The 26,472-nt window shown below is 40.8% G+C and overlaps 1 protein-coding gene across 4 annotated transcripts in view; it reads left to right on the top strand.

Moving 5' to 3' along the window:
* Positions 1-26,472, top strand: part of trpv4 (transient receptor potential cation channel, subfamily V, member 4) — a 68,241-nt gene that overhangs the window by 22,410 nt on the left and 19,359 nt on the right. For all 4 annotated transcript variants that reach the window (XM_057832187.1, XM_057832184.1, XM_057832186.1 and 1 more), the window contains 5 exons: positions 2,689-2,841; positions 4,443-4,583; positions 18,800-19,098; positions 23,949-24,128; positions 24,234-24,392. In XM_057832187.1, coding sequence (XP_057688170.1) covers positions 2,689-2,841; positions 4,443-4,583; positions 18,800-19,098; positions 23,949-24,128; positions 24,234-24,392 — 932 coding nt within the window. The remainder of the gene's footprint in view (positions 1-2,688; positions 2,842-4,442; positions 4,584-18,799; positions 19,099-23,948; positions 24,129-24,233; positions 24,393-26,472) is intronic.

Raw genomic sequence — 26,472 nt, 5'->3', positions numbered from 1 at the left:
GTGAGGGGCCAGACGAAGCATGGCTCAAAAAGACTCCTTATGGTGAAAAAGATATATGAACTCAAGGTTCCCATGCCCGGACGTGGGTTACCGGGGCCCCCCTCTGGAGCCAGGCCTGGAGGTGGGGCTTTAAGGCAAGCGTCTGGTGGCTGGGCCTGTCCCCATGGAGTCCAGCCGGGCACAGCCTGAAAAAGCAACGTGGGTTCCCCTTCCCATCGGCTCACCACCTGTGGGAAGGACAGAAGGGGTTGGGTGCGTAGTGAGTTGGGCGGCAGCCAAAGGCCTTGGCTGCCACCCTTTTTGGAGTCCTCGGAGGGTGTGCTGGAGAGCGCCCCCTCTGGGGACTCCCTCGTTCTCCTGGGGGACTTCAACGCTCACGTGGGCAATGACAGCGAGACCTGGAGGTGCGTGATTGGGAGGAAAGGCCCCCCCGATCAGAACCCGAGTGGTGTTCTGTTATTGGACTTCTTTGCTCGTCACGGTTTGTCCATAACAAACACCATGTTCAAACATACGGGTGTCCATATGTGCGCTTGGCACCAGGACACCCTAGGCCGCAGTTCGATGATCAATTTTGTAATCGTGTCATCGGACTTGCGGCCGCATGTTTTGGACACTCGGGTGAAGAGAGGGGCGGAGGTGTCAACTGATCACCACCTGGTGGTGTGCTGGCTCCGATGGTGGGGGAAGATGCCAGACCTGGCGGGCCCAAACGTTTTGTGAGGGTCTGCTGGGAACGTCTAGCAGAATCCCCTGTCAGAAAGAGTTTCAACACCCACCTCCGGCAATACTTCTCCCTTGTTCCGGGGGAGGTGGGGGAAATCGAGTCCGAGTGGGCCATGTTCCGCACCTCCACTATTGAGGCGGCCGATCGAAGATGTGGCTGTAAGGTGGTTGGTGCCTGTCGTGGCGGCAATCCCCGAACCCGCTGGTGGACACCAGCGGTAAGGGATGCCATCAAGTTGAAGAAGGAGGCCTATTTGGCCTGTGGGACTCCTGAGGCAGCTGACAGGTACCGGCTGGCCAAGCCGACTGCAGCTACGGCGGTTGCCGAGGCAAAAACTCGGACATGGGAGGAGTTCGGCGAGGCCATGGAAAATGACTTCCAGACGGCTTCGAGGAAATTCTGGTCCACCATCCGGCGTCTGAGAAGAGGGAAGCAGTGCACCATTAACACTGTGTATAGTGAAGATGGGGTACTGTTGACCTCGACTCAGGATGTCGTGAGTCGGTGGGGAGAATACTTCGAAGCCCTGCTCAATTCCACCGACGCGCCTTCCTTTGAGGAAGCAGAGTGTGGGGACTCCGGGGTGGGCTCTCCGATTTCTGGGGTTGAAGTCACTGAGGTGGTTGGAAAGCTCCTCGATGGCAAGGCCCCGGGGGTCGATGAGATCTGCCCGGAGTTCCTAAAGGCTCTGGATGTTGTGGGGCTGTCGTGGCTGACACGCCTCTACAACATCGCGTTGACATCGGGGACAGTGCCTCTGGATTGGCAGACCGGGGTGGTGGTTCCCCTTTTTAAGAAGGGGGACCGGAGGGTGTGTTCCAATTATAGAGGGATCACACTCCTCAGCCTCCCCGGTAAAGTCTATTCAGGGGTGCTGGAGAGGAGGGTCCGTCGGGAAGTCAAATCTCGGATTCGGGAGGAGCAGTGTGGTTTTCGTCCTGGCCGTGGAACAGTGGACCAGCTCTACACCCTCTGCAGGGTCCTCAAGGGTGCTTGGGAGTTCGCCCAACCAGTCTACATGTGTTTTGTGGATCTGGAGAAGGCGTTCGACCGTGTGCCCCGGGGAGTCCTGTGGGGGGTGCTCCGGGAGTACGGGGTACCGAGCCCCTTGGTACGGGCTGTTCGGTCCTTGTACAACCGGTGTCAGAGTTTGGTCCGCATTGCCGGCATTAAGTCGAATTCGTTCCCAGTGAGGGTTGGACTCCGCCAAGGCTGCCTTTTGTCACCGATTCTGTTCATAACTTTTATGGACAGAATTTCTAGGCGCAGCCGAAGCATTGAAGGGGTCCGGTTTGCTGACCTCAGCATTGAATCTCTGCTTTTTGCAGATGATGTGGTGCTGTTGACTTCATCAAGCCGTGACACCCAACTCTCACTGGAACGGTTCGGACCCTGGAAAGAGGGCCCGCCACTCCGGTCTGCCAATCCAGGGGCCCCGATGTCCACGTGATGTTGTAGAGGTGTGTCCAGTAGGGCGTAGGGAGTTGGGCGGCAGCCAAAGACGCATGCCTTGGCAGTCCGACCCCCAGCTACAGAAGTCTGAGTTTTCGGCCCAATAAAAAAATTAAATAAACAAAGACAAACACATTTTGAAATGACTGAAATATGACTAAGACAAATAAGTATTATCGTCCAAAGACTAAGACTAAGACGGAAATGAAAAGGGCTGCCAAAAACAACACTGCTGCATTGTAGCAGTCTCTGGGTGTGTCACTAATGTGAAGTGCCGCGCCCCTCCCCACTCACCAATGCGGCGTCCTCTCGGGTAACAAGGTTTGCACACACCGTAATATTTGTTTTCTTGTCTTGGCCAGAGGGAATATGCAAAAACAACACTGGTGTTAGGGCATGAACTAACCCACGAAATGTCTTTTCATTGCTAAAGAATGTCACTCTTCCATCTGAAAATAAACTGAATATCTATAACAATACTCTTTGTTTTAATGTCATTTCCCTATCAGAGCTGTCCACTGGTAAGACATGTCTTCCTAAAGCCCTGTTGAACCTCTACAGTGGGCAGAACGACACCATCCCACTGTTGGTGGACATAGCAGAGAAGACAGGAAGCCTGAGAGAGTTTATCAACACACCTTTTAGGGATGTTTACTATAGAGGTATGGCTTTGTCCAAAATATGGGTCTCTAATGAGTCCCTACCCTTACAGTTGTGGTCAAAAGTTTACATACACTTGTGAAGAACATAATGTCATGGCTCTCTTGAGTTTCCAGTTATTTCTACAACTCAGATTTTTCTCTGTTAGAGTGATTGGAACAGATACTTCTTTGTCACAAAAAAACATTCATGAAGTTTGGTTCTTCTATGACTTTATTATGGGTGAACAGAAAAAAGTGATCAAATCTGCTGGGTCAAAAATATACATACAACAGTGCTAATATTTGGTAACATGTCCCTTAGCCATTTTCACTTCAATTAGGCGCTTTTGGTAGCCATCCACAAGCTTCTGGTTGAATCTTTGACCACTCCTCTTGACAGAATTGGTGCAGTTCAGTTAAATTTGATGACTTTCTGACATGGACTTGTTTCATCAGCATTGTCCACAAGTTCTCAATGGGGTTTTGGGAAGGCCATTCGAAAACCTTAATTCTAGCCTGATTTAGCCATTCCATTACCACTTTTGATGTGTGTTTGGGGTCATTGTCCTGTTGGAACACCCAACTGCGCCCAAGACCCAATCTTCGGGCTGATGACATTAGGTTATCTTGAAGAATTTGAAGGTAATCCTCCTTCTTCATTATCCCATTTACTCTCTGTAAAGCACCATGTCCATTGGCAGCAAAACAGCACCACAGCATAATACTACCACCACCGTGCTTGACAGTAGGCATGGTGTACTTGGGGTTAAAGGCCTCACCTTTTCTCCTCCAAACATATTGCTGGGCATTGTGGCCAAACAGCTCGATTTTTGTTTTGTCTGACCACAGAACTTTCCTCCAGAAGGTCTTATCTTTGTCCATGTGATCAGCAGCAAACTTCAGTCGAGCCTTAAGGTGCCGCTTTTGGAGCAAGGGCTTCCTTCTTGCACGGCAGCCTCTCAGTCCATGGAGATGCAAAACACGCTTGACTGTGGACACTGACACCTGTGTTCCAGCAGCTTCTAATTCTTGGCAGATCTGCTTTTTGGTGATTCTCGGTTGAATCTTCACCCTCCTGACCAATTTTCTCTCAGCTGCAGGTGATAGCTTTCATTTTCTTCCTGATCGTGGCAGTGACAAAACCGTGCCATGCACTTTATACTTACAAACAATTGTTTGCACTGTTGCTCTTGGGACCTGCAGCTGCTTTGAAATGGCTCCAAGTGACTTTCCTGACTTGTTCAAGTCAATGATTCGCTTTTTCAGATCCATGTATGTATATTTTTGACCCAGCAGATTTGATCACCTTTTTCTGTTAACTCATAATAAAGTCATAAAAGAACCAAACTTCATGAATGTTTTTGTGACAAAGAAGTATCTGTTCCAATCACTCTATCGGAGAAAAATCAGAGTTGTAGAAATAACTGGAAACTCAAGAGAGCCATGACATTATGTTCTTCACAAGTGTATGTAAACTTTTGACCACAACTGTACCACCACGACTCTCAAAAAGCTGGCCATGTTTAAAGTGGTGGGCGAGGCCATATTGTGAGGAAAAGGAATGCACAGTATTTACAGTGCAAATGTGCTCAGTGATTATTTATCGTTTTTTTTTCTGTCAGGCCAGACGGCACTCCACATTGCCATCGAGCGCCGCTGTAAACAGTACGTGGAACTATTGGTGGAGAAAGGGGCTGATGTTCACGCACAAGCCAGAGGACGCTTTTTCCAGCCCAGGGACGAGGGTGGCTACTTCTACTTTGGTAATAATAGCCTCTGATCGTACGTGCTTTAAACTGTGCCTATTTGTTGATGGTAAATTTGCATGTTATGCAAAAGCAACCACCTGTGTTATTCCTTTTATATTTAGATGGGGTTTGCAAGGAAAAGGCCCAGATAGTAAAATTTCTTTTTTATTTTTGATGGCGTTTATTCGGCCCACAGCACAGCCCAAACCGTTTGCCTGACCGTCACTGTTCAAATATCAAAATGACTGGAATTTTCGAATGACGCAGGGAATTATTCGAATGACCCCCCCAAAACTTTTCCATTCGCCCGTAAACGCGGGGTATTTGAGAAAAAAAAAAAAAATTAAAATAAAAACATAAAAAAATCCCAAAATGTATCTAGTCTGCAATTTTTGGCCAAATCGCATAATTTACACATAAAAAAATTTCAAGACGGTAAGGAGCATACAAGTTGTATACAGAATTTGCCAAAAACTTGCAGTTCCCCCAAAATTCGCCAAAAATGTTCCTATTCATTTCCAAGAGGATGCCATCGACAGCTATTTACGTCCAAATTTCCCATTCATTTTCAGTGGCAGAAACCCCTGTGTAGTTGTGATTTTTGACCAAAAATTTACCATTACAGCCCATTGACATTCAACTGGGGCCCAATAAGTGATGCCATTGACAGCCATGTACGTCCAAATTTCCCATTCATTTTCAGTGGCAGAAAAACCTGTGTGGTTGTGATTTTTTTTCTCCAAAAACTTACCATTAGACCCCATTGACATTCAACTGGCACCCAAGTTAAGTCGATGCCATTAATAACCATGTACGTCCAAATTTCCCATTCATTTTCAGTGGCAGAAAAACCTGAGTGGTTGTGATTTTTGACCAAAAACTGACCATTACAGCCCATTGACATTCAACTGGGGCCCAATAAGTAGATGCCATTGACAGCCATGCACGTCCAAATTTCCCATTCATTTTCAGTGGCAGAAAAACCTGTGTGCTTGTTATTTTTTGACCAAAAATATACAATTACAGCCCACTGACATTCAACTGGCGCCGGAGTAAATCAATGCCATTGAAAGCCATGTACGTCCAAATTTCCCATTCATTTTCAGTGGCAGAAAAACCTGTGTGGGTGTGATTTTTGACCAAACACTTACCATTACAGCCCATTGACATTCAAGTAAGTTAATGCCATTGACAGCCATGCAACAGGATGTGTCCTCGAAATGTCCCCAAATCAAATGGAAGTGACCTGATATCGACAGGACGCGTCCCCGACCTGACCTGTGACCTGATAGATCTGTTTCTACCACAATACCATCGTAGTTTCTCCAGAATTTGCAGTTTGTAGATTTGAATGGTGTTTCTTTGGCAAAATTCAAATACTGAAATGACCGGAATTCTCGTGCGACGTAGGGAATTTTTCAAATGACCCCCAATAAATTACCGTTTGCGCCAAACATGTTTTTTTTTTTCTTCCAAAATGTATCTAGTCCTACAATTTTTATCCAATCCACGTAAATTATACTTAAAAAATGTCAGGAACTTAAAGGGCATAAAAGCTGTAAACAGAATTTGCCAAAATACTACAGTTCCCCCAAAATTCGTCCAAAATTTTCCGTTTTGTTTCTAATGGGATGCCATTCATTTCTCAAGACCAAAATTTTCCCTTCATTTTCAATGGCAGAAAAACATGGGTAGTTGTGTTTTTTGAGCAAAAACATACCATAACAGCCCATTGAGATTCAACTGGTGCCCGAGTAAGTCGGTGCCAATGGCGGTTATTAGAGGTGTGCATCGACACTGCCCTCACGATTCGATTTGATTTGGATTCGGAGGGCCACGATTCGATTCGATTCAGAGGGTCACGATTCGATTTGGTTCGATTCGGCAATGCATCGCGATGCATTAACGCCTGGGATGCATTAAAATTCTAAAGCACAGCATATTTTTGGTGAATAATGAGGCAACACAAGCAGTCAGACATTAAACAACTTTTTATTGGCTCTTGTGTCACTCCTGGTTGAAGTCAAATGAAAATACTTTCATATATATACGTATATATGTATATATTGGGAAAAAAAAGATCACAGCATTTAATTAGTGCTTTGAATGAGACCAGGGCTTTCTCTTATTTTTTTTTACACACAGTAGCAGCCTTTCACACAGTGCAACATCTGAACTCCTGTGCAAAATCAGTAATAACAGTTCACTGTATTTTAGTCACAACGACCCATCAATAAAAATATTCAAGTAAATATGATAAAGAAAACGACAAAGAAAATATTGTAGTACAGCAGCATCTTTATCGCAATATCAATCCAGGGATCAGTTCAGTTGCAAACAAAACATCAACTAAATTGCAACGTAGAACAAAAGTAAAATGTAGGCCTAGCCCACTATATATGTGCAATCAACTTAGAAATTCAATCAGTTACTACCACATAACAATAAAAAATAATGAATTAAAATGAAGTGCAGCAGCATTTTAGCCGCCATAACAATCTGTTTCAACATGAGGAAATATCAGTTTTTTGCAATCGAGAGAGCAGAGAGATAGTAGAGGTTAGATCGGGCCTAAAAAAATCCAGCCCGACCTGACACGGCCCGCTGGTATTGAAGCCCGACCCGGCCCAGCCCAAACAACCCCAATTTTTTTTTTTTTTTTTAATTTGTTGGAGTGACGCGAAAAAAAACAAAACAAAACAAAAAAACGCAGCAGCAGCCATTTATATTCATTTCTTTGAATTGGCAGAAAAAAGGTTTTCTTAATGTTTAAATAGTCTACATATTTTTATGATCATTATAAAAGCCTTTACACAACGAAATAACGCTGGGAAAGTTTAATATAAAAAAAACCCATGCGATTTTGCAGACACACAGAGGAGAAGATTCAAAACGATCACATTTGTGTTGCCTTTGTGTGCATAAATAAAAGTGTCTTTCGTAACGAATTCTCAGTTGGCAGAAAAAAAAGTTTTCTTAATGTTTAAATAGTCTACATATTTTTATGATCATTATGAAAGCATTTACACAACAAAATAACGCTGGGAAAGTTCAATGAAAAAAATAAAATAAAAAAAACATGCTATTTTGTAGACACACAGAGGAGAAGATTCAAAAGGATCACATTTGTGTTGCCTTTGTGTGCATAAATAAAAGTGTCTTTCGTAACGAATCGCAAGCGCCACAGCGGGAGGAGAAGAAGAAAAAGCGGGCGGCGGCACTGCGTTCATGTGCTTGCACAAACAAATGCACAATACAGAGCGCCTGCTCTCGGTTTTATCCCATTTTTGTTGTTGTAATTTATTAGTCCGGCGCGGCGGCCGGACCTGACCCGACCCGACCCGAACGTGAATGCTTAACATTTTGGGCCCGACCCGACTCGTTCGGGTTCGGCCACAAGATCTAACATAACATAACATAACGTAACATAACATAACATAACAATGGCTGAAGCGGAGAAAGACGGAGCGAGAAAGATTATTGATGCATCTAAGACATTGAAAGCAGACATCTGCAGACATTTTGGCTTCTACGAGGTTGGTGGGAAACTTGACCAGAGTTATGCAGTGTGTAAAAAATGAAACATGAGAATAATAATACAAATGGGGGAAACCAAATCCGTTGCATCACCGTAATTGCGCAGGGAAGATTTTTGAACGTAGTTATATATTTTAAAATGCGCTGAATCGATTCGGCTTGTTGCCCGCATCGAATCAAATCGTCCATGCCCCGCATCGGGATGCATCGCCGCATCGATTATTGTTGACACCACTAACAGTTAAGTACGTCAATGCCGTTGATGTCCGTGTATGTCATGCCATTGAAGGTCGTGTATGTCCATGCGCTTGACGGGCATACAGTGCCTTGCAAAAGTATTCGGCCCCCTTGAACCTTGCAACCTTTCGCCACATTTCAGGCTTCAAACATAAAGATATAAAATTTTAATTTTTTGTTAAGAATCAACAACAAGTGGGACACAATCGTGAAGTGGAACAACATTTATTGGATAATTTAAACTTTTTTAATAAATAAAAAACTGAAAAGTGGGGCGTGCAATATTATTCGGCCCCCTTGCATTAATACTTTGCAGCGCCACCTTTTGCTCCAATTACAGCTGCAAGTCGCTTGGGGTATGTTTCTATCAGTTTTGCACATTGAGAGACTGACATTCTTGCCCATTCTTCCTTGCAAAACAGCTCGAGCTCAGTGAGGTTGGATGGAGAGTGCTTGTGAACAGCAGTCTTCGGCTCTTTCCACAGATTCTCGATTGGATTCAGGTCTGGACTTTGACTTGGCCATTCTAACACCTGGATACGTTTATTTTTGAACCATTCCATTGTAGATTTGGCTTTATGTTTTGGATCATTGTCCTGTTGGAAGATAAATCTCCGTCCCAGTCTCAGGTCTTGTGCAGATACCAACAGGTTTTCTTCCAGAATGTTCCTGTATTTGGCTGCATCCATCTTCCCGTCAATTTTAACCATCTTCCCTGTCCCTGCTGAAGAAAAGCAGGCCCAAACCATGATGCTGCCACCGCCATGTTTGACAGTGGGGATGGTGTGTTCAGGGTGATGAGCTGTGTTGCTTTTACGCCAAACATATCGTTTTGCATTGTGGCCAAAAAGTTCAATTTTGGTTTCATCTGACCAGAGCACCTTCTTCCACATGTTTGGTGTGTCTCCCAGGTGGCTTGTGGCAAACTTTAAACGAGACTTTTTATGGATATCTTTGAGAAATGGCTTTCTTCTTGCCACTCTTCCATAAAGGCCAGATTTGTGCAGTGTACGACTGATTGTTGTCCTATGGACAGACTCTCCCACCTCAGCTGTAGATCTCTGCAGTTCATCCAGAGTGATCATGGGCCTCTTGGCTGCATCTCTGATCAGTTTTCTCCTTGTTTGAGAAGAAAGTTTGGAAGGACGGCCGGGTCTTGGTAGATTTGCAGTGGTCTGATGCGCCTTCCATTTCAATATGATGGCTTGCACAGTGCTCCTTGAGATGTTTAAAGCTTGGGAAATCTTTTTGTATCCAAATCCGGCTTTAAACTTCTCCACAACAGTATCTCGGACCTGCCTGGTGTGTTCCTTGGTTTTCATAATGCTCTCTGCACTTTAAACAGAACCCTGAGACTATCACAGAGCAGGTGCATTTATACGGAGACTTGATTACACACAGGTGGATTCTATTTATCATCATCGGTCATTTAGGACAACATTGGATCATTCAGAGATCCTCACTGAACTTCTGGAGTGAGTTTGCTGCACTGAAAGTAAAGGGGCCGAATAATATTGCATGCCCCACTTTTCAGTTTTTTATTTGTTAAAAAAGTTTAAATTATCCAATAAATGTTGTTCCACTTCACGATTGTGTCCCACTTGTTGTTGATTCTTGACAAAAAAAATTAAATTTCATATCTTTATGTTTGAAGCCTGAAATGTGGCGAAAGGTTGCAAGATTCAAGGGGGCCGAATACTTTTGCAAGGCACTGTATATGTCGATTCTATTGATGCCAATGTACTTGGATTCCACTGACATCCATGTATGTCCATGCCATTGACACTAATGTATGTCAAAATATCAACAGGAAATGACCTGATATCAACAGGAAGAGACCCTGAAATCAGCAGAATTTCACCCCAAGGGGTTTACCTGCGAAAGCATTTTCTAGTTTTTACTGAAACACTTTATTAAACATCAAACCATCCTTTAGCGATGAAACTCTTTGGGGAAAGAGCAGTTTCAGTAAATAACACAGAGGTAATGATGTGGCGTGCCTTCAACTTTTCCACTCTGGCTGCATTTAACACAGCTCCCAAGACATAATGGTACTTACTGTAGTTGGTACATGTTCTTGGCAGGGATATATATATATATGTGTTTCTCCATTACTCGCTTGGTAAGCCTAAGGTTTAGACCCTGCCAGTGAGGACTCCACCGTCCACAGGACTTTCTTAAAAGCAGTCTGTAATTACTCCACAAAAACATCTATATAGTATGCCGTGTGTCCAAGATGCATCAGAAAAAAGGTGTCTATGTTCTTAAGTGGAAAACAAACATCCTGTGCTGGAAAGCAGAAACCCACTTTTAGTAAAATACAACACTGCCCTCTGTTGGTAAATGGGAAGAACTTACTGTATAATTATCTACTACTACATTGGGTACACCTAAGCATTTCTGTAGCATTCCAATGCAAGTAGAACTGGCAAAACTTTAGCAGTATCGGTCAGATACTTGAGGAAATAAAGACTGGTAGAGTAGAAGTACTTATGTATTTAATTTATGTACTGTAGTTGACCGACATACATATGGACACTGGTGTTTCAACTAGGCTCGAGCGTATGACGTGGCACTCGCGAGGTTTCCGCCGCTATCGCCATTTTGGAAGCGGGAAACCAGTGGCGCCTCCAGAAATTTTTCATAGGGGTGGCCAGATGGGGCCACTTAAAATTTTGGGGTGGCCAAAACTAAAAGCCGTAATTTCAGGTTTTCATTATATTATTGCAGTAAAAAGGTCAGGGGAAAACTATCAGAAATACTTAAGGACACGGCTACTGATATACTTTAGTGTATTGTGTAATATTTGATGTTACTAATGATTTAATGTGCATAGTCCATAACTGTCCAGTCAACATTTTGAGTTCCACAACAATTCTGTTTTATTGTGTTATGTATACATTAGGCATAAGATATACATTTAACTAGGGCTGTCAAACGATTAAAATTTTTAATCGAGTTAATCACAGCTTAAAAATTAATTAATCGCAATTCAAACCATCTCTAAAATATGCCATATTTTTCTGTAAATTATTGTTGGAATGGAAAGATAAGACAAGACGGATATATACATTCAACATACTGTACATAAGTACTGTATTTGTTTATTATAACAGTAAATCCACAAGATGGCATTAACTTTATTAACATTCTTTCTGTAAAAGGGATCCACGGATAGAAAGACTTATAAGTCTTAAAGGATAAATGCGAGTTTGTATATTGTGACTAAATATTGCCATCTAGTGTGTTTGTTGAGCTTTCAGTACTACTTCAGATACTGTAGCGACTTAACTGTTCTGCCCAAATGCATGATGGGAAGTGGTGCGACCATGACTGTGTGTGGTGGCTGCAAATGCTACATCTTCTCTGCGTTGGGTACACTATAGGGTGTTAAGAAAAAGATCGACTCCTGTCATTCTTCCCCACGTCATTTCCCTCAATATTTATAGTTGCTCTGGGAGAGATTACAAAGCTTTTGCCAATTAAAGCACGGCCCCAATGAATGCTTGTATCTACTCCACTCTGCCTCTTATCTCTGTATATAAGGAAAACGGCGCCATTGTAGGCTGTTTGCGGCAATGGGTAAATGAGTCGTACAGCGAATGCGTTAATTGCGATAAATATTTTCACGTGATTAATTGAAAAATAATAATTACCGCCCGTTAATGTGATAAATTTTACAGCCCTATATTTAACAAAACAAAAGAAATGCATTCATTTGGTAAGAAATGCATAACTGATGCTACAACAATCTAACGATATACTGGCAAGCGGGGTGGCCAGTGGGGTGGCCAACCAATTTATAGGGGTGGCCACGGCAACCCCTGGCCACCCCCTGGTGGCGCCACTGCGGGAAACATAAACAGTGAGGCATTTCAACACAGGTCGCTCTTTAAAAATGGTTGGAAATTATTGTGCGGTAAAGAATTGCAACAACCGATAGATTGAATATTATAGAAAGGAGACGGTACAGCTCGACGGAACACCATTGAGTTTCTTCCGGATCCCTACATGGAGAAAAGGTGAGGGAAAGGTCATATTTGAACTTACCAAACGTTGAAGAATGGCATGGGTAGCCTCGATCAGAAGGAAGGGCATAACGTTTGATTCTCCAGTTACACACAGAGTTTGCTCTATGCACTTCCACTCCGGTAAGTTAATTTCGTTTGTTTACGCATATTTCGGTAACTTTATGCCCTAAGTCGGCCTGTTGTTAGGTATAGCTACAGCTAAACAACTAGCATGCATACATGTGCATTGTCTTCATAAGACATAATTCCTGTCGTTGCTAAATGAAAAAGCTGTAATATTTTGACGTGAGAGAGTGGCAAAGAATTTGTACACAGGCTACATTTTCTGCAACAAAAAATGTGTACATCCGTGGTCACAGACTAGTGTAAACACAAATTGCCTACCTTTGCTAGAAAGACGGTGTTGCCGTTTGCTATGGTCATAATGTGCAGATCCTGCACCCATCCGCAGCAGAACTGTTCGTAGCTTTGTAGCGATTTGTAGTTTCGGAATTGCTGATGAGTGTAGTAACTTACACCAAACACTAAATACAGCATGATGTCCATTTCGCGTAGTGGTGGAAGCTTGTCGACATCTTTATTCCATTTGTGTTCGGCTTGCTCATAAGGGTCAACATTGTTCACATCCTTAAAATTGCTCACATATCTGTCCTTCGCCGTGGTAACAAGTTTGTCTCTGTATCGAACTGGCAAGTTTTCCTTACTTTTTTCCATCTTTGGGGCTCGTAGTTGAATTGTATTTGCCGTTAAGTTTAAATGTCCCGTGATGCAGACGTGCTTCCGAAATGGCTGCGCTGTCGCAAATCTCGCATGATCCCGTGCTGCTGTGACATAAACGCTCGAGCCTAATTCAATAAAAGTCACAAAAGAAACAGTTTAAAGGGCAACTGAAGACCTTTCCGGATTTTGGTGTAATTTTACGAATATAAACTTTGGACGAATTTGTCAAAACAATCATGACATTATCAACACGTAATTGCAAGGATAATTTGCGTTTTTATTTTTAGTTTTTTTGCACTCCGTTAATGGTCCCTTCGCAAGCCCGGAAGTGTGACGTAGGCAACAGAAGACTACCCACAGGTAGCATAGCAGCAACAACGATGTCAGTGATATTTCCACCAAAGGTAACCATTCAGGATCGCTCTTTCGTGACGCTACCGATGGCAAAGGCTCCCAGGAAAGATGAACTACAATTAATCCCTACATGTTTTAACCTGAGGCGTCAAATGGCGGCGATTTACTTGACACAGCAGATGGCGTCATGACGCCAATTGACAGCTCGACACTTCACGAACGGGAGAGTTAGTGGTAAGCCTAACTCCAGCATCGTGATTTTTTTTATTAGAGAGAATGCGATTACATGGTTGTATATTTTTCCGCGCTCTCCACATAGCTAAAACTGGATATTAGGTCATGGGACAGCTCCTACTGATCTAAATATGGTAAAGTTAGCCCAAATGTCGCTAAATGAATGATATGTTATTGATTTTTCAAAATAAATGACAAAACGATTTTATTTTCCAGGTGTTGCTGTAAACCGTCAAGTAATTACCCTTCCAAGAGTATACCTGTGTTGTCAGGAGATCCCAGACGTGAGAGCCAAACTCGAGGAGGCTGAAGCACTGACAGGGGCATGAATTACATTTAAAAAATAAAACCATAAATTGTAAACAACATTGACACATTTTGTTGACTGTTTAATGTATTCTATTGGTATATAATACATTGTAATTATATTACATTCTGAAAAAAATTCAATAGGCCACAATAATAAATGATACCAGATTTATGTTGAATCAGCATCAGCTTTCGCTGTCAGATTGTGACACAACATATAAGCTAAGTTCTACCAAACACACAATGGCACACATCAAAGAACATAAATTTAGTAAGCAACACAAAGTCAGGATAGCAACGAACTAGCGCAACACTGAAAAATGAAAGTGGCAGTGGGAAATATGTATTTACTCTTTTCTGTAGCATTAAGTGTTCTCTATACAAAGATAATGCATTATCATTAAAATGTGAAGGTAGAGTTTTCTTCAAAATATCTTCCAACATAACAAAAAGGCTTCAACCAAACTGACCTCCAGACACATCTCTGTGGCCGTTTAAATCATGGCGGACTACTACTAACAACCATCTGAAGGAGGTATGACCAATTAACTAGACATTGTCAACTTAATAAAACAACAACAGATAGAAAATATTCATATATTCAAACAATAATCAATGAATGTGCATTTAAACAAACTGTGAAAACCTTACTCCAAAAAATCATAACTAAATCAAATTAAATATCCCCCCTCCAGAATGGTAGGTGCCAGATCTTACACAGCTGTGGTCGTTACCTCAAATTAGCAAATAAAATCCAGTAAGCATTCAGACAAATATTAACTTATGTGTGCACCCATTAGAAAATACATGTCCCAAAAAATATTGCATAAATAATTAACTAAATCCAGGGCCGGCCCAGGCCATTTGGGGGCCATAAGCAAAATAATGCAAAGGGACCCATATTTTTGGCCCACCATTTCGTCACAGTGTACTGTGAAACCCATACATGCAATCCAAGCCATGCGTCCTTATTTTTTATATTAATCAGATATTGTTGCACTGCATACTTCAAACTTCTCACCCCAAATGATTGTCAGTACTTACAGTAGATAGCGCCAAACCTTTTTCTAAAAGAGGAAAGAAAGAAGTTAAGGAAGAACTTTTATTTTTTTGAGCTTGTAATCAAGTATCAAAACTCACAAAAGTCAAATAAAGCAAACTGTAGTAAACAAAATAGAATATAAATTAAACAATTGCCGGATTGAGGGCTCCTAGTGGTCAGGGGCCCTAAGCAACTGCATAGTCTGAGTATAGGCCCTGACTAAATCTTGAAACTAGGGCTGTCAAACGATTAAAATTTTTAATCGAATTAATCACGGCTTAAAAATTAATTAACCCTTTAATGCCAGCAATATGAAGCAATTCTCAGAGAATCCCAAAATTTGACAAAAAAGGTCCTAATTAAACCTTTTCTTCAAAATTGTAAAAAGAAAAGTCAAAATAAATATGTGTAATAAGCGCTCAGATATCTATAACCCTTGCTATATCCTGTATTTTTTTTTTTTTTCATGGAACCTGCAGATGCATTTGTTGACTTACATCCATCTTTTTTTTTCAAAAAGAAATGTCAAAACTCTGAATTAGTCTCAAAATCATGAAATTTTAGGTGTATCAAATGTGATACATACGGCAAAATAGGGTTAATCGCAATTCAAACCATCTCTTAAATATTCCATATTTTTCTGTAAATTATTGTTGGAATGGAAGGATAAGACTGAAGACGGATATATACATAAAACATACTGTACATAAGTACTGTATTTGTTTATTATAACAATAAATCCACAAGATGGCATTATTAACATTCTTTCTGTTAAAGGGATCCACAGATAGAAAGATTTGTAGTTCTTAAAAGATAAACATTATAGTTACAAGTTATAGTAATTTTATATTAAAACTAGGGCTGTCAAAAGGATCGCGTTAACGGGCGGTAATTTTTTTTTTTTTTTTGGATTAATCACGTTAAAATATTTGACGCAATTAACGCACATGCCCCGCTCAGATTAAAATGACAGCAGTGTAATGTCCGCTTATTACTTGTTACCTGTTTTTTGTTGTTTGGCGCCCTCTGCTGGCGTTTGGGTCCAAATGATTTTATGGGTTTAGGGAGTGAGCATGGTGTAATGACATCAACAATGGCGAGCTACTAGTTTATTTTTTGATTGAAATTTTTACAAATTTTAATAAAACGAAAACATTAAGAAGGGTTTTAATATAACATTTCTATAACTTGTACTAACATTTATCTTTTAAGAACTACACGTTTTTCTATCCATGGATTACTTTAAGAGAATGTTAATAATGTTAATGCCATCTTGTTGATTTATTGTTATAATAAACAAATACAGTACTTATGTAACGTATGTTGAATGTATATATCCGTCTTGTGTCTTTTCTTTTCATTCCAGCAATAATTTACAGAAAAATATGGCATATTTTATAGATGGTTTGAATTGTGATTAATTATGATTAATTTTCAAGCTGTAATTAACTCAAATAAAAATTTTAATCGTTTCACAGCCCTAATTAAAACCCCTCTTTATGTTTTTGTTTGAATAAAATCAGTAAAATTTTCAATCAAAAGTAGAGTTAATACATTAATAATAAGAATAGAGTGAGTGAGTAAGTTTTATGTGTATTTTGCATAGCTATTTTGATTGGGAATGCCAATTCACTTTGCATTGTTGTTTAACTGTGTGAGAATAAGGCCTCATTACTACGGACTGAAGTGCTTTTCTTTTTGTGAACATTATTTTTTTTTGAGAGATGGGAATATTATTTTTGTAGTGCTATCACTAAAAGTTTGTTGTGAAGGAGTTGCTGAAGCTTATGCCAACAAACGGCGCGGTCCAATGAACGCCTGTGTCCACTCGCCTTTATAACATATACTGTATATCTCTGTACATATCTTACCCAAAATACAACAAGAGACACATAAATGCCACTAAAACAAAGAAAACTTACAGAAATATGTGTGGACCACAAACAGCACAATGCAACAGCATAAACGTCTCACAACGACTAATTCTCCCACTATTACAAGGAATAACATTAGTATGGAACGGTGCTGCCCCCAAGCGGCCGGGGGCATTCTCTTCACTCTTAATGTAATCTGTTTGAGGGATGCCGATTGATCGGGTCTGATCACGCCATTTTAAAAGTATCGGAATTGGCAAAAAAATATCGGACATGCCTTTCTTAATATATATATATTTTTTTTTGAAAAATTAAATCGTTTTCTAATTGTATTTAACGTAACAGACAAAATGTCTTACACTCATCCAGAGTCTTTAGTTTTGGCTTAAAGTAGGGCTATCAAATTTATCGCGTTAACGGCGGTAATAACATTAAAATATTTAACGCAACTAACACATGCGCTGCACTACCCACTCACGCATTGTCGCATCCAATCTATAATGGCACCGTTTTACGTATACAGAGCTAAAAGGCAACGTAAAATGAGTAGCGAGAATTTTGGCAGCCTGTAAAGCCTTTTTTTAATAGGCTAAAGCCTTACAATCCCTCTCTCAACAATTACAAATATTGTGGGAAGCAATGTGGGGAAGAAAGGTAGTAGTTATTCTTTTTCTTAACACCCTGTTATTTCCCAATGGAGAGAAGATATATCAATTGGTACCACTACGCACAGTCATGGTTGCACTTCCCATCATGCATGTGGGCAGAAGTTGAATGGCTACAGTATCATTTAATGAAAGCTCAACAAATACACTAGATGGCAATATTTAGTCACAATATACAAAGTCACATTTATCCTTTAAGAATTACAAGTCTTTCTATCCGTGGATCCCTCTCACAGAAAGAATGTTAATAATGTAAATGCATTCTTGAGGATTTATTGTCATAATAAACAAACACACTACTTATGTACTGTATGTTGAATGTATATATTCGTCCGAGTTTTATTCATTTTTTTCTTAATGCATTGCCAAAATGTATATGATCGGGAAAAATTATCGGGAATGATTGGAATTGAATCGGCAGCAAAAAAAAAAAAAAAAAAAGCAATCGGATCGGGAAATATCGGTATCGGCAGATACTCAAACTAAAACGATCGGGATCGGATCGGGAGCAAAAAAACATGATCGGAACAACCCTAACACCTAATGAAGAAATTATTTTCGCAGAATTATTTACATCCCATTCGCACCACATCCTAGAATTGATTAGGGAAAAAAAACTTGACAGATTCAATATTTCCATCCGACACAGAAATAAATGAAGCTCTTATTATGGCTTTTATTTTTTTGTCTTGTGTATTTAATATAAAGGCTTGTTCATATTTGATTGTAAACACACATTTTAGTCCTCAGCCATCACGGAGGAGATGATTTCTATTTGCGCGTAGCACGGTTGTCATTCCCAAATCCCAGCGTGTCCATACACAGTGTGAGTAATTTGCCGCGGAGCTTTGCGGCGAGGTGAACAGGAACCTGGCAGGGCTGATGGCTAATGGGATTTCGACTCACGCTAACACTCAGCGTGCACCCGTGCAAATCCATGAAGAGGAGCGTTTCTATCTGAGGTGACAAAGTAATCTGTCACCCATGGCAACGGCTCATTTTCCGCAGCTGCTTTTGGCACTCTGGCCCCATTGCGCCCATCCCTCCAACAACTGCTAATTGTGCTGTTTTTATAGCAGGGATTAAAGTCCGATCTTTGATCCATGTTTAGTGTGCTCTGCAAAAACAAACAAGCCAGCAACAGTTCCTAATTAACCCTCGTGTTGATTAGCTTGTTTTTCCTCCAAATTGCCTGCGAATTCAGAAATGGTCCTTCTGCTTCCCGCAGGTGAGCTGCCTCTCTCACTGGCCGCGTGCACCAATCAGCCAAACATTGTGCATTATCTGACCGAGAATCCTCACAAGAAGGCTGACCTGAGGCGCCAAGATTCCCGTGGCAATACGGTCCTGCACGCCCTGGTTCACATTGCCGACAACACCAAAGACAACACCCGTTTCCTCACCAAGATGGATGACCTGATTCTGATCAAGAGCGCCAAACTTTACCCAGATTGCAGCCTGGAGAGGGTGGTCAATAACGATGGGATGTCACCTCTTATGATGGCAGCCAAACTCGGGAAGATCGGGGTAAGAATAGTTAGAACAGTTAGACTGCAGTTAGATTTTGGATTTTGGTGTGAAGGTTATGATTTGGGAATTTACTGTGTTGGGTTTGACATTACACTTAGGGTCAAAGGGTGTGGTGCCAGGGTTCAGATTCAGAGATTTATTTGTCATTGACACCAGCTCTCACAAGACGACAACAGATGAGTGAGCTGCAGACGTTCCGCGCAGCATAACTTCACTCTCTTACAAGCAGAGCAGTTACAGTAAACACATACAGTGGGGCAAATAAGTATTTAGTCAACCACCAATTGTGCAAGTTCTCCTACTTGAAAAGATTAGAGAGGCCTGTAAATGTCAACGTTGGTAAACCTCAACCATGAGAGACAGAATGTGGAAAAAAAAAACAGAAAATCACCTTGTTTGATTTTTAAGGAATTTATTTGCAAATCATGGTGGAAAATAAGTATTTGGTCAATACCAAAAGTTCATCTCAATATTTTGTTACTTTGCCAAACGTTTTCTGTAACTCTTCACAAGCTTTTCACACACTGTCGCTGGTATTTTGGCCCATTCCTCCATGCAGATCTCCTCTAGAGCAGTGATGTTTTGGGGCTGTCGTTGGGCAACACGGACTTTCAACTCCAGTGGCGCCACCAGGCCACCCCACTGGCCACCCCGTATATCGTATCCCTGTTGGGAAGTACTTTTTATGTTTTGTTCATTCAGTAATAATTATTTTTGTGTCACATTAAGATATTTCCAATTAAGATATGATTGCTTCTGTACTTGCTTTTATTTGTACCCGCAAGCACCTGTTTTTCCCCAGTAATTATTTTCTTTTGGTAAATATACACTTTATGCCTATTATATACATGACACAATAAAACAGAATTGTCCAGTCAACTCAAAATGTTGACTGGACAGTTATGGACTATGCACATTAAATCATTAGTAACATCAAATATTACACAATACACCAAAGTATATCAGTAGCCGTGTCCTTAAGTCTTTCTGATAGTTTTCCCCTGACCTTTTTACTGCAATAATATAATGAAAACCTGAAATTATGGCTTTTAGTTTTGGCCACCCCAAGATTTTAAGTGGCCCCATCTGGCCACCCCTTTGGAAAATTTCTGGAGGCGCCACTGTTCAACTCCCACCACAGATTTTCAATGGGGTTGAGATCTGGAGACTGGCTAGGCCACTCCAGGACCTTGAAATGCTTCTTACGAACAGTGTTGTTAATCGTACTGAAAAAAAATAATTCATTATAGTTACAAATTACTCCTCCCAAAAAGTAATTGCGTTAGTAACTCAGTTACCTGAATGTAAGAGTAATTAGTTACTTGGCAAAGTAATTGGTGATAATTACTTTTTTTTTTCCTCAAAAAAAAAAAAAAAAAAAAATCCACACTATATGAAGTTTTTTGTGAAGGTTTTTGGTACAATTGGCCCGAGCCCAATTCTTTACCCTAATTTACCCTTTACCCTGAATCAACTATTAAAAGTTGTTAAAATTGCCCCCATTATTGCATTAGTTCCCTTCTCTCTACTTTCGACATATGAAAGTTTTAAAACTGTTTCATCATTTAAAGATAGATTCAAGTCAAGATTTTGCCGATTTAGAAGTATTTTAGATAAAAAGTTACTTAGGTTCGCTAGGAAGGTTCTCTACAACAGATCCGTCCTAAAAAGTCTACTGCTTTAAGATGGCGGCTGTTTACTAACGCATCTAGTGCCGTGTCTGTCATTTTGCATCTAGGTATATCTATATACCGTATATGGGATATCTACCATGTCTACCATATCTACCATAACATGCGGGCGTAGTTTGTAGGCTATCGGCTACAACATGTATTATTGGAGCTGCCTAGCATCGCGTTTGCTCGGCGTCACAACTTTCTTGCCTCCTCCCCACTCCTGCTCTGCTCTGTCGTCTCGGTGAGTCCGTCTCCCTCAGACTTTTCGACCAATATAATAACGCATAGTAATGCATGCCTTTCCGTTCTCAGTAACGGTAACGGCGTTGCCAAGATGAGAAAAGTAATTAATTAGTAACGCCGTTATATTGTAACGCCGTTATTAACAACACTGCTTATGAAGCAACTCCTTCGTTGCCCTGGCTGTTTGTTTGGAATCATTGTCATGCGGAAAGACCCAGCCATGTCTCATCTTCAATGCCCTTGGTAATAGAAGGAGATTTTCACTCAAAATCTCTTGATAAATGGCCCCATTCATTCTGTCCTTTACACAGATCAGTCGTCCTGGTCCCTTTGCAGGAAACCAGCCCCAAAGCTTGATGTTTCCACCCCCATGCTTCACAGTAGGTATGGTGTTCTTCGGATGCAATTCAGTATGTCTTCTCCTCCAAACACGAGAACCTGTGTTTCTACCAAAAAGTTCTATTTTAGTTTGATTGATTGATTGATTTTTATTTCGAGCAATAACAACAAAAAACAACAAGTATGGAAAAAAAATAAAATAAAAATTACACAGTAATGATGAATGTAACAAAAATAATAACAATACATACACGTGTAGTTTGAAAAGGAGTGGGAAGAAGCCGAGCTTTTTGTGTCCCACCCCCATTTCACTCCAAAAATTCCATAGGAATACAGTCACTTCCCTACAACAGCTGTACTAATCATAATGATTACATCGATAATAATAATAATGATAGTTGCAGTAATCATAATAACACCAATATATATATATATATATATATATATATATATATATACATACACACACATCACTAATAATACATATGAGTAACTATTATACCATATGTACTAAATATTATACATAAAACATGTAATATTTCTACATACACCCAAGACATTTAAAGACCTCTTTCTGTATATCGTGACCAGTGTTGTTAATCTTACTGAAAAAAAGTAATTAATTATAGTTACAAATTACTTCTCCCAAAAAGTAATTGCGTTACTAACTCAATTACCTGAATGTAAGAGTAATTAGTTACTTGGCAAAGTAATTGGTGATAATTACTTTTTTTTTTTTTTTCCTCAAAAAAAAAAAAAAAAAAAACATTGGCCATACTATGTGAAGTTTTTTTGTGGAGGTTTTTGGTACAATTGGCCCGAGCCCAATTCTTTACCCTGATTTACCCTTTACCCTGAATCAACTGTTAAAAGTTGTTAAAATTGCTCCCATTATTGCATTAGTTCCCTTCTCTTTACTTTCGACATATGAAAGTTTTAAAACTGTTTCATCATTTAAAGATAGATTTAAATCAAGATTTTGCCGATTTAGAAGTATTTTAGATAAAAAGTTACTTAGGTTCGCGAGGAAGGTTCTCTACAACAGAGCCGTCCTAAAAAGCCTACTGCTTTAAGATGGCGGCTGTCATTTTGCATCTAGTTATATCTATATACAGTACATGTCATATCTACCATGTCTACCATATCTACCATAACATGCGGGCGTAGTTTGTCGGCTATCAGCTACAACATGAATAATTGGAGCTACCTAGCATCGCGTTTGCTCGGCGTCACAACTTTCTTGCCTCCTCCCCGCTCCTGCTCTGCTCTTTCGTCTCGGTGAGTCCGTCTCCCTCAGACTTTTCGACCAATATAGTAACGCATAGTAACGCATGCCTTTCCGTCCTCAGTAACGGTAACGGCGTTGTCAAGATGAGAAAAGTAATTAATTAGATTACCCACTACTGAAAAAAATAACGCCGTTAGTAACGCCGTTATATTGTAATGCCGTTATTAACAACACTGATCGTGACCAGCCCTGATGTTTATACAGCAATTTGAATTTCTGGATACTTTGACACTGCTTATAATGTAATCCCAAACTGTTCCGGAGTTTTACCCCACATACAGACACGCAGAATCCTTTAAGAGTAGTACGAAATTTTGGTTGTGAAAAGTTGGCAAATCTTCTCAAATTATGAGATTGCTCTTGCACTGTAAAAAGACATTGTAAATTGGTTTCATTTGACCATAACACATTCTCCCAGTCCTCTTCTGGATCATCCAAATGCTCTCTAGCGAACCGCAGACAAGCCTGGACGTGTACTGGCTTCAGCAGGGGGAAACGTTTGGCACATTCACTAGGTCCGTCCGTGTGGTTCTGGGATTTTTGCCCACCGTTCTTGTTTTCATTTTGACGCCACGGGGTGAGCTCTTGCATGGAGCCCAAGATCGAGGGAGATTATCAGTGGTCTTGTATGTCTTCCATTTTCTAATAATTGCTCCCACAGTTGATTTCTTTACACCAAGCGTTTTACCTATTGCAGATTCAGTCTTCCTAGCCTGGTGCAGGTCTACAATTTTTGTCTCTGGTGTCCTTTGACAGCTCTTTGGTCTTGGCCATAGTGGAGTTTGGAGTGTGACTGACTGAGGTTGTGGACAGGTGTCTTTTCGACCGATAAAGAGTTAAAACAGGTGCCATTAATACAGTTAACGAGTGGAGCCTCGTTAGACCTCGTTAGAAGAAGTTAGACCTCTTTGACAGCCAGAAATCTTGCTTGTTTGTAGGTGACCAAATACTTATTTTCCACTCTAATTTGGAAATAAATTCTTTTTAAAAAAATCAATGTGATTTTCTGTTTTTTTTCCACATTCTGTCTCTCATGGTTGAGGTTTACCCATGTTGACAATTACAGGCCTCTCTATTCTTTTCAAGTAGGAGAACTTGCACAATTGGTGGTTGACTAAATACTTATTTGCCCCACTGTACTAGGAGTGGGAACCTCTTGGTACCTCACGATTTGTGATACAAAGCTCACAATAACGATGATCTCAGGATATGGCGATACAACAATTACAAATAAATTGGTCATGAAATCATTCATGTACTGTGTTTGTTCAGCGATTGACAATATTAACTTTATTTCATAGGTTTTTCAACATATCATTCGACGTGAAATCAAAGACGAGGACGTCCGTCATCTGTCACGCAAGTTTAAAGACTGGGCTTATGGACCAGTGTACTCATCCTTGTATGATCTATCTTCGTTGGACACCTGTGGAGGTGAACCTTCTGTGCTGGAGATACTTGTTTACAACAGTCGCAGTGAGGTAAAAAACAAAAAACAAAATAACCACCCCCCACAAAGCTGCAATCATCTTTATGTCCCTACGGAATAGTTTCCTTCAAGAAAAACTCATTTCTTTTCTTGCCAGATCCGTCATGAGATGCTGGCAGTGGAGCCCATAAATGAACTGCTGAGGGCTAAGTGGCAGAAATTTGCAGCCGTGACCTTTTACATCAATGTAGTTTCCTACCTATTCACCATGATCGTCTTTACCCTGGTGGCTATTTATCACCCGACACAAGGAACGGTGCGTACAAGAAACTAAGAGACAGTGAGTCAACACACATAATACATTGCCCCCATCCCCCTCCAACATATACAGTGGGGCAAATAAGTATTTAGTCAATCACTAATTGTGCAAGTTATCCCACTTGAAAATATTAGAGTGGCCTGTAATTGTCAACATGGGTAAACCTCAACCATGAGAGACAGAATGTGGGAAAAAAAACAGAAACTCACATTGTTTGATTTTTAAAGAATTTATTTGCAAATCATGGTGGAAAATAAGTATTTAGTCAATACCAAAAGTTCATCCCTATACTTTGTTATGTGTACTTTGTTGGCAATAACGGAGGCCAAACGTTTTCTGTAACTCTTCGCAAGCTTTTCATGCACTGTTGCTGATATTTTGGCCCATTCCTTCATACAGATCTCCTCTAGAGCAGTGATGTTTTGGGGCTGTCCTTGGGCAACACGGACTTTCAACTCCCTCCGCTGATTTTCTATGGGGTTGAGACCTGTAGACTGGCTAGGCCACTCCAGGACCTTGAAATGCTTCTTACGAAGCCACTCCTTTGTTGCCCTGGCTGTGTGTTTGGGATCATTGTCACGCTGAAAGACCCAGCCACGTCTCATCTTCAATGCCCTTGCTGATGGAAGGTGATTTTCACTCAAAATCTCTTGATACATGGCCCCATTCATTCTTTCCTCTACACAGATCAGTCGTCCTGGTCCCTTTGCAGAAAAACAGCCCCAAAGCATGATGTTTCCACCCCCATGCTTCACAGTGGGTATGGTGCAATTCAATATTATTTTCCTCAAAACAAGAAAACCTGTGTTTCTACCAAAAAGTTCTATTTTGGTTTCATCTGACCATAACACATTCTCCCAGTCCTCTTCTGGATCATCCAAATGCTCTGTAGCGAACCGCAGACAGGCCTGGACGTGTACTTTCTTCAGCAGGGGGACATGTCTGGCAGTGCAGGATTTGAGTCCCTGGCGGTGCATAGTGTTACTGATACTGTAGTAGCCTTTGTTACTGTGGTCCCAGCTCTTTGTAGGTCATTCACTAGGTCCCCCCGTGTGGTTCTGGGATTTTTGCTCCCCGTTCTTGTTATCATTTTGACGCCACGGGGTGAGATCTTGCATGGAGCCCCAGATCAAGGGAGATTATCAGTGGTCTTGTATGTCTTCCATTTTCTAATAATTGCTCCCACAGCTGATTTCTTTACACCAAGCCTTTTACCTATTGCAGATTCAGCGTTCCCAGCCTGGTACAGGTCTACTATTTTGTCTCTGGTGTCTTTCGACAGCTCTTTGGTCTTGGCCATAGTGGAGTTTGGAGTGTGACTGACTGAGGTTGTGGACAGGTGTCTTTTATACCGATAATGAGTTAAAACAGGTGCCATTAATACAGGTAACGAGTGGAGCCTCGTTAGACCTCGTTAGAAAAAGTTAGACCTCTTTGACAGCCAGAAATCTTTCTTGTTTGTAGGCGACCAAATACTTATTTTCCCCTTTAATTTGGAAATAAATTCTTTGAAAATCATGCAATCATGTGATTTTCAGTTTTTTTTTTCCCACATTCTGTCTCTCATGGTTGAGGTTTACCCATGTTCACAATTACAGGCCTCTCTAATATTTTCAAGTGGGAGAGCTTGCACAATTAATGGTTGACTACATACTTATTTGCCCCACTGTACATCATGTCATTCATTATGAATATTATCAATTGAGAACGATGATTACAGTATAGGTAGTCCCGGGTTATGACGTACTTGACTTACGCGACTTTACGACACTGGAGTCTCGTCCGCCATTTTACTCCACTTAAATTCTTTTTTTAGTCACATAAACAGTACCTTATTGTACCTCACAGTATCTTATTCTTTACTTTACCTCAGTGTTTTTCAACCTTTTCTGAGTCACGGCAGGTTTTTACGTTGGAAAAAATCTCGCAGCGCACCACAAACCAAAAATGTTCCAAAATTACTTTCTGTACAGTATGTTTGATTATAAAATAATTTCTCAGTATTTATACTTACTCATTGTGAAACCTAAGCCTGTTTAGATGAATACAAAGCCGATATCCTGGCAGGAATCTTCTT

This window comes from Corythoichthys intestinalis, chromosome 3 (genome assembly GCF_030265065.1).
Source record: "Corythoichthys intestinalis isolate RoL2023-P3 chromosome 3, ASM3026506v1, whole genome shotgun sequence".
Lineage (NCBI taxonomy): Eukaryota > Metazoa > Chordata > Actinopteri > Syngnathiformes > Syngnathidae > Corythoichthys > Corythoichthys intestinalis.
Note: the sequence above shows the minus strand (reverse complement) of the source record. Positions and strands in the feature narration are given on the sequence as shown.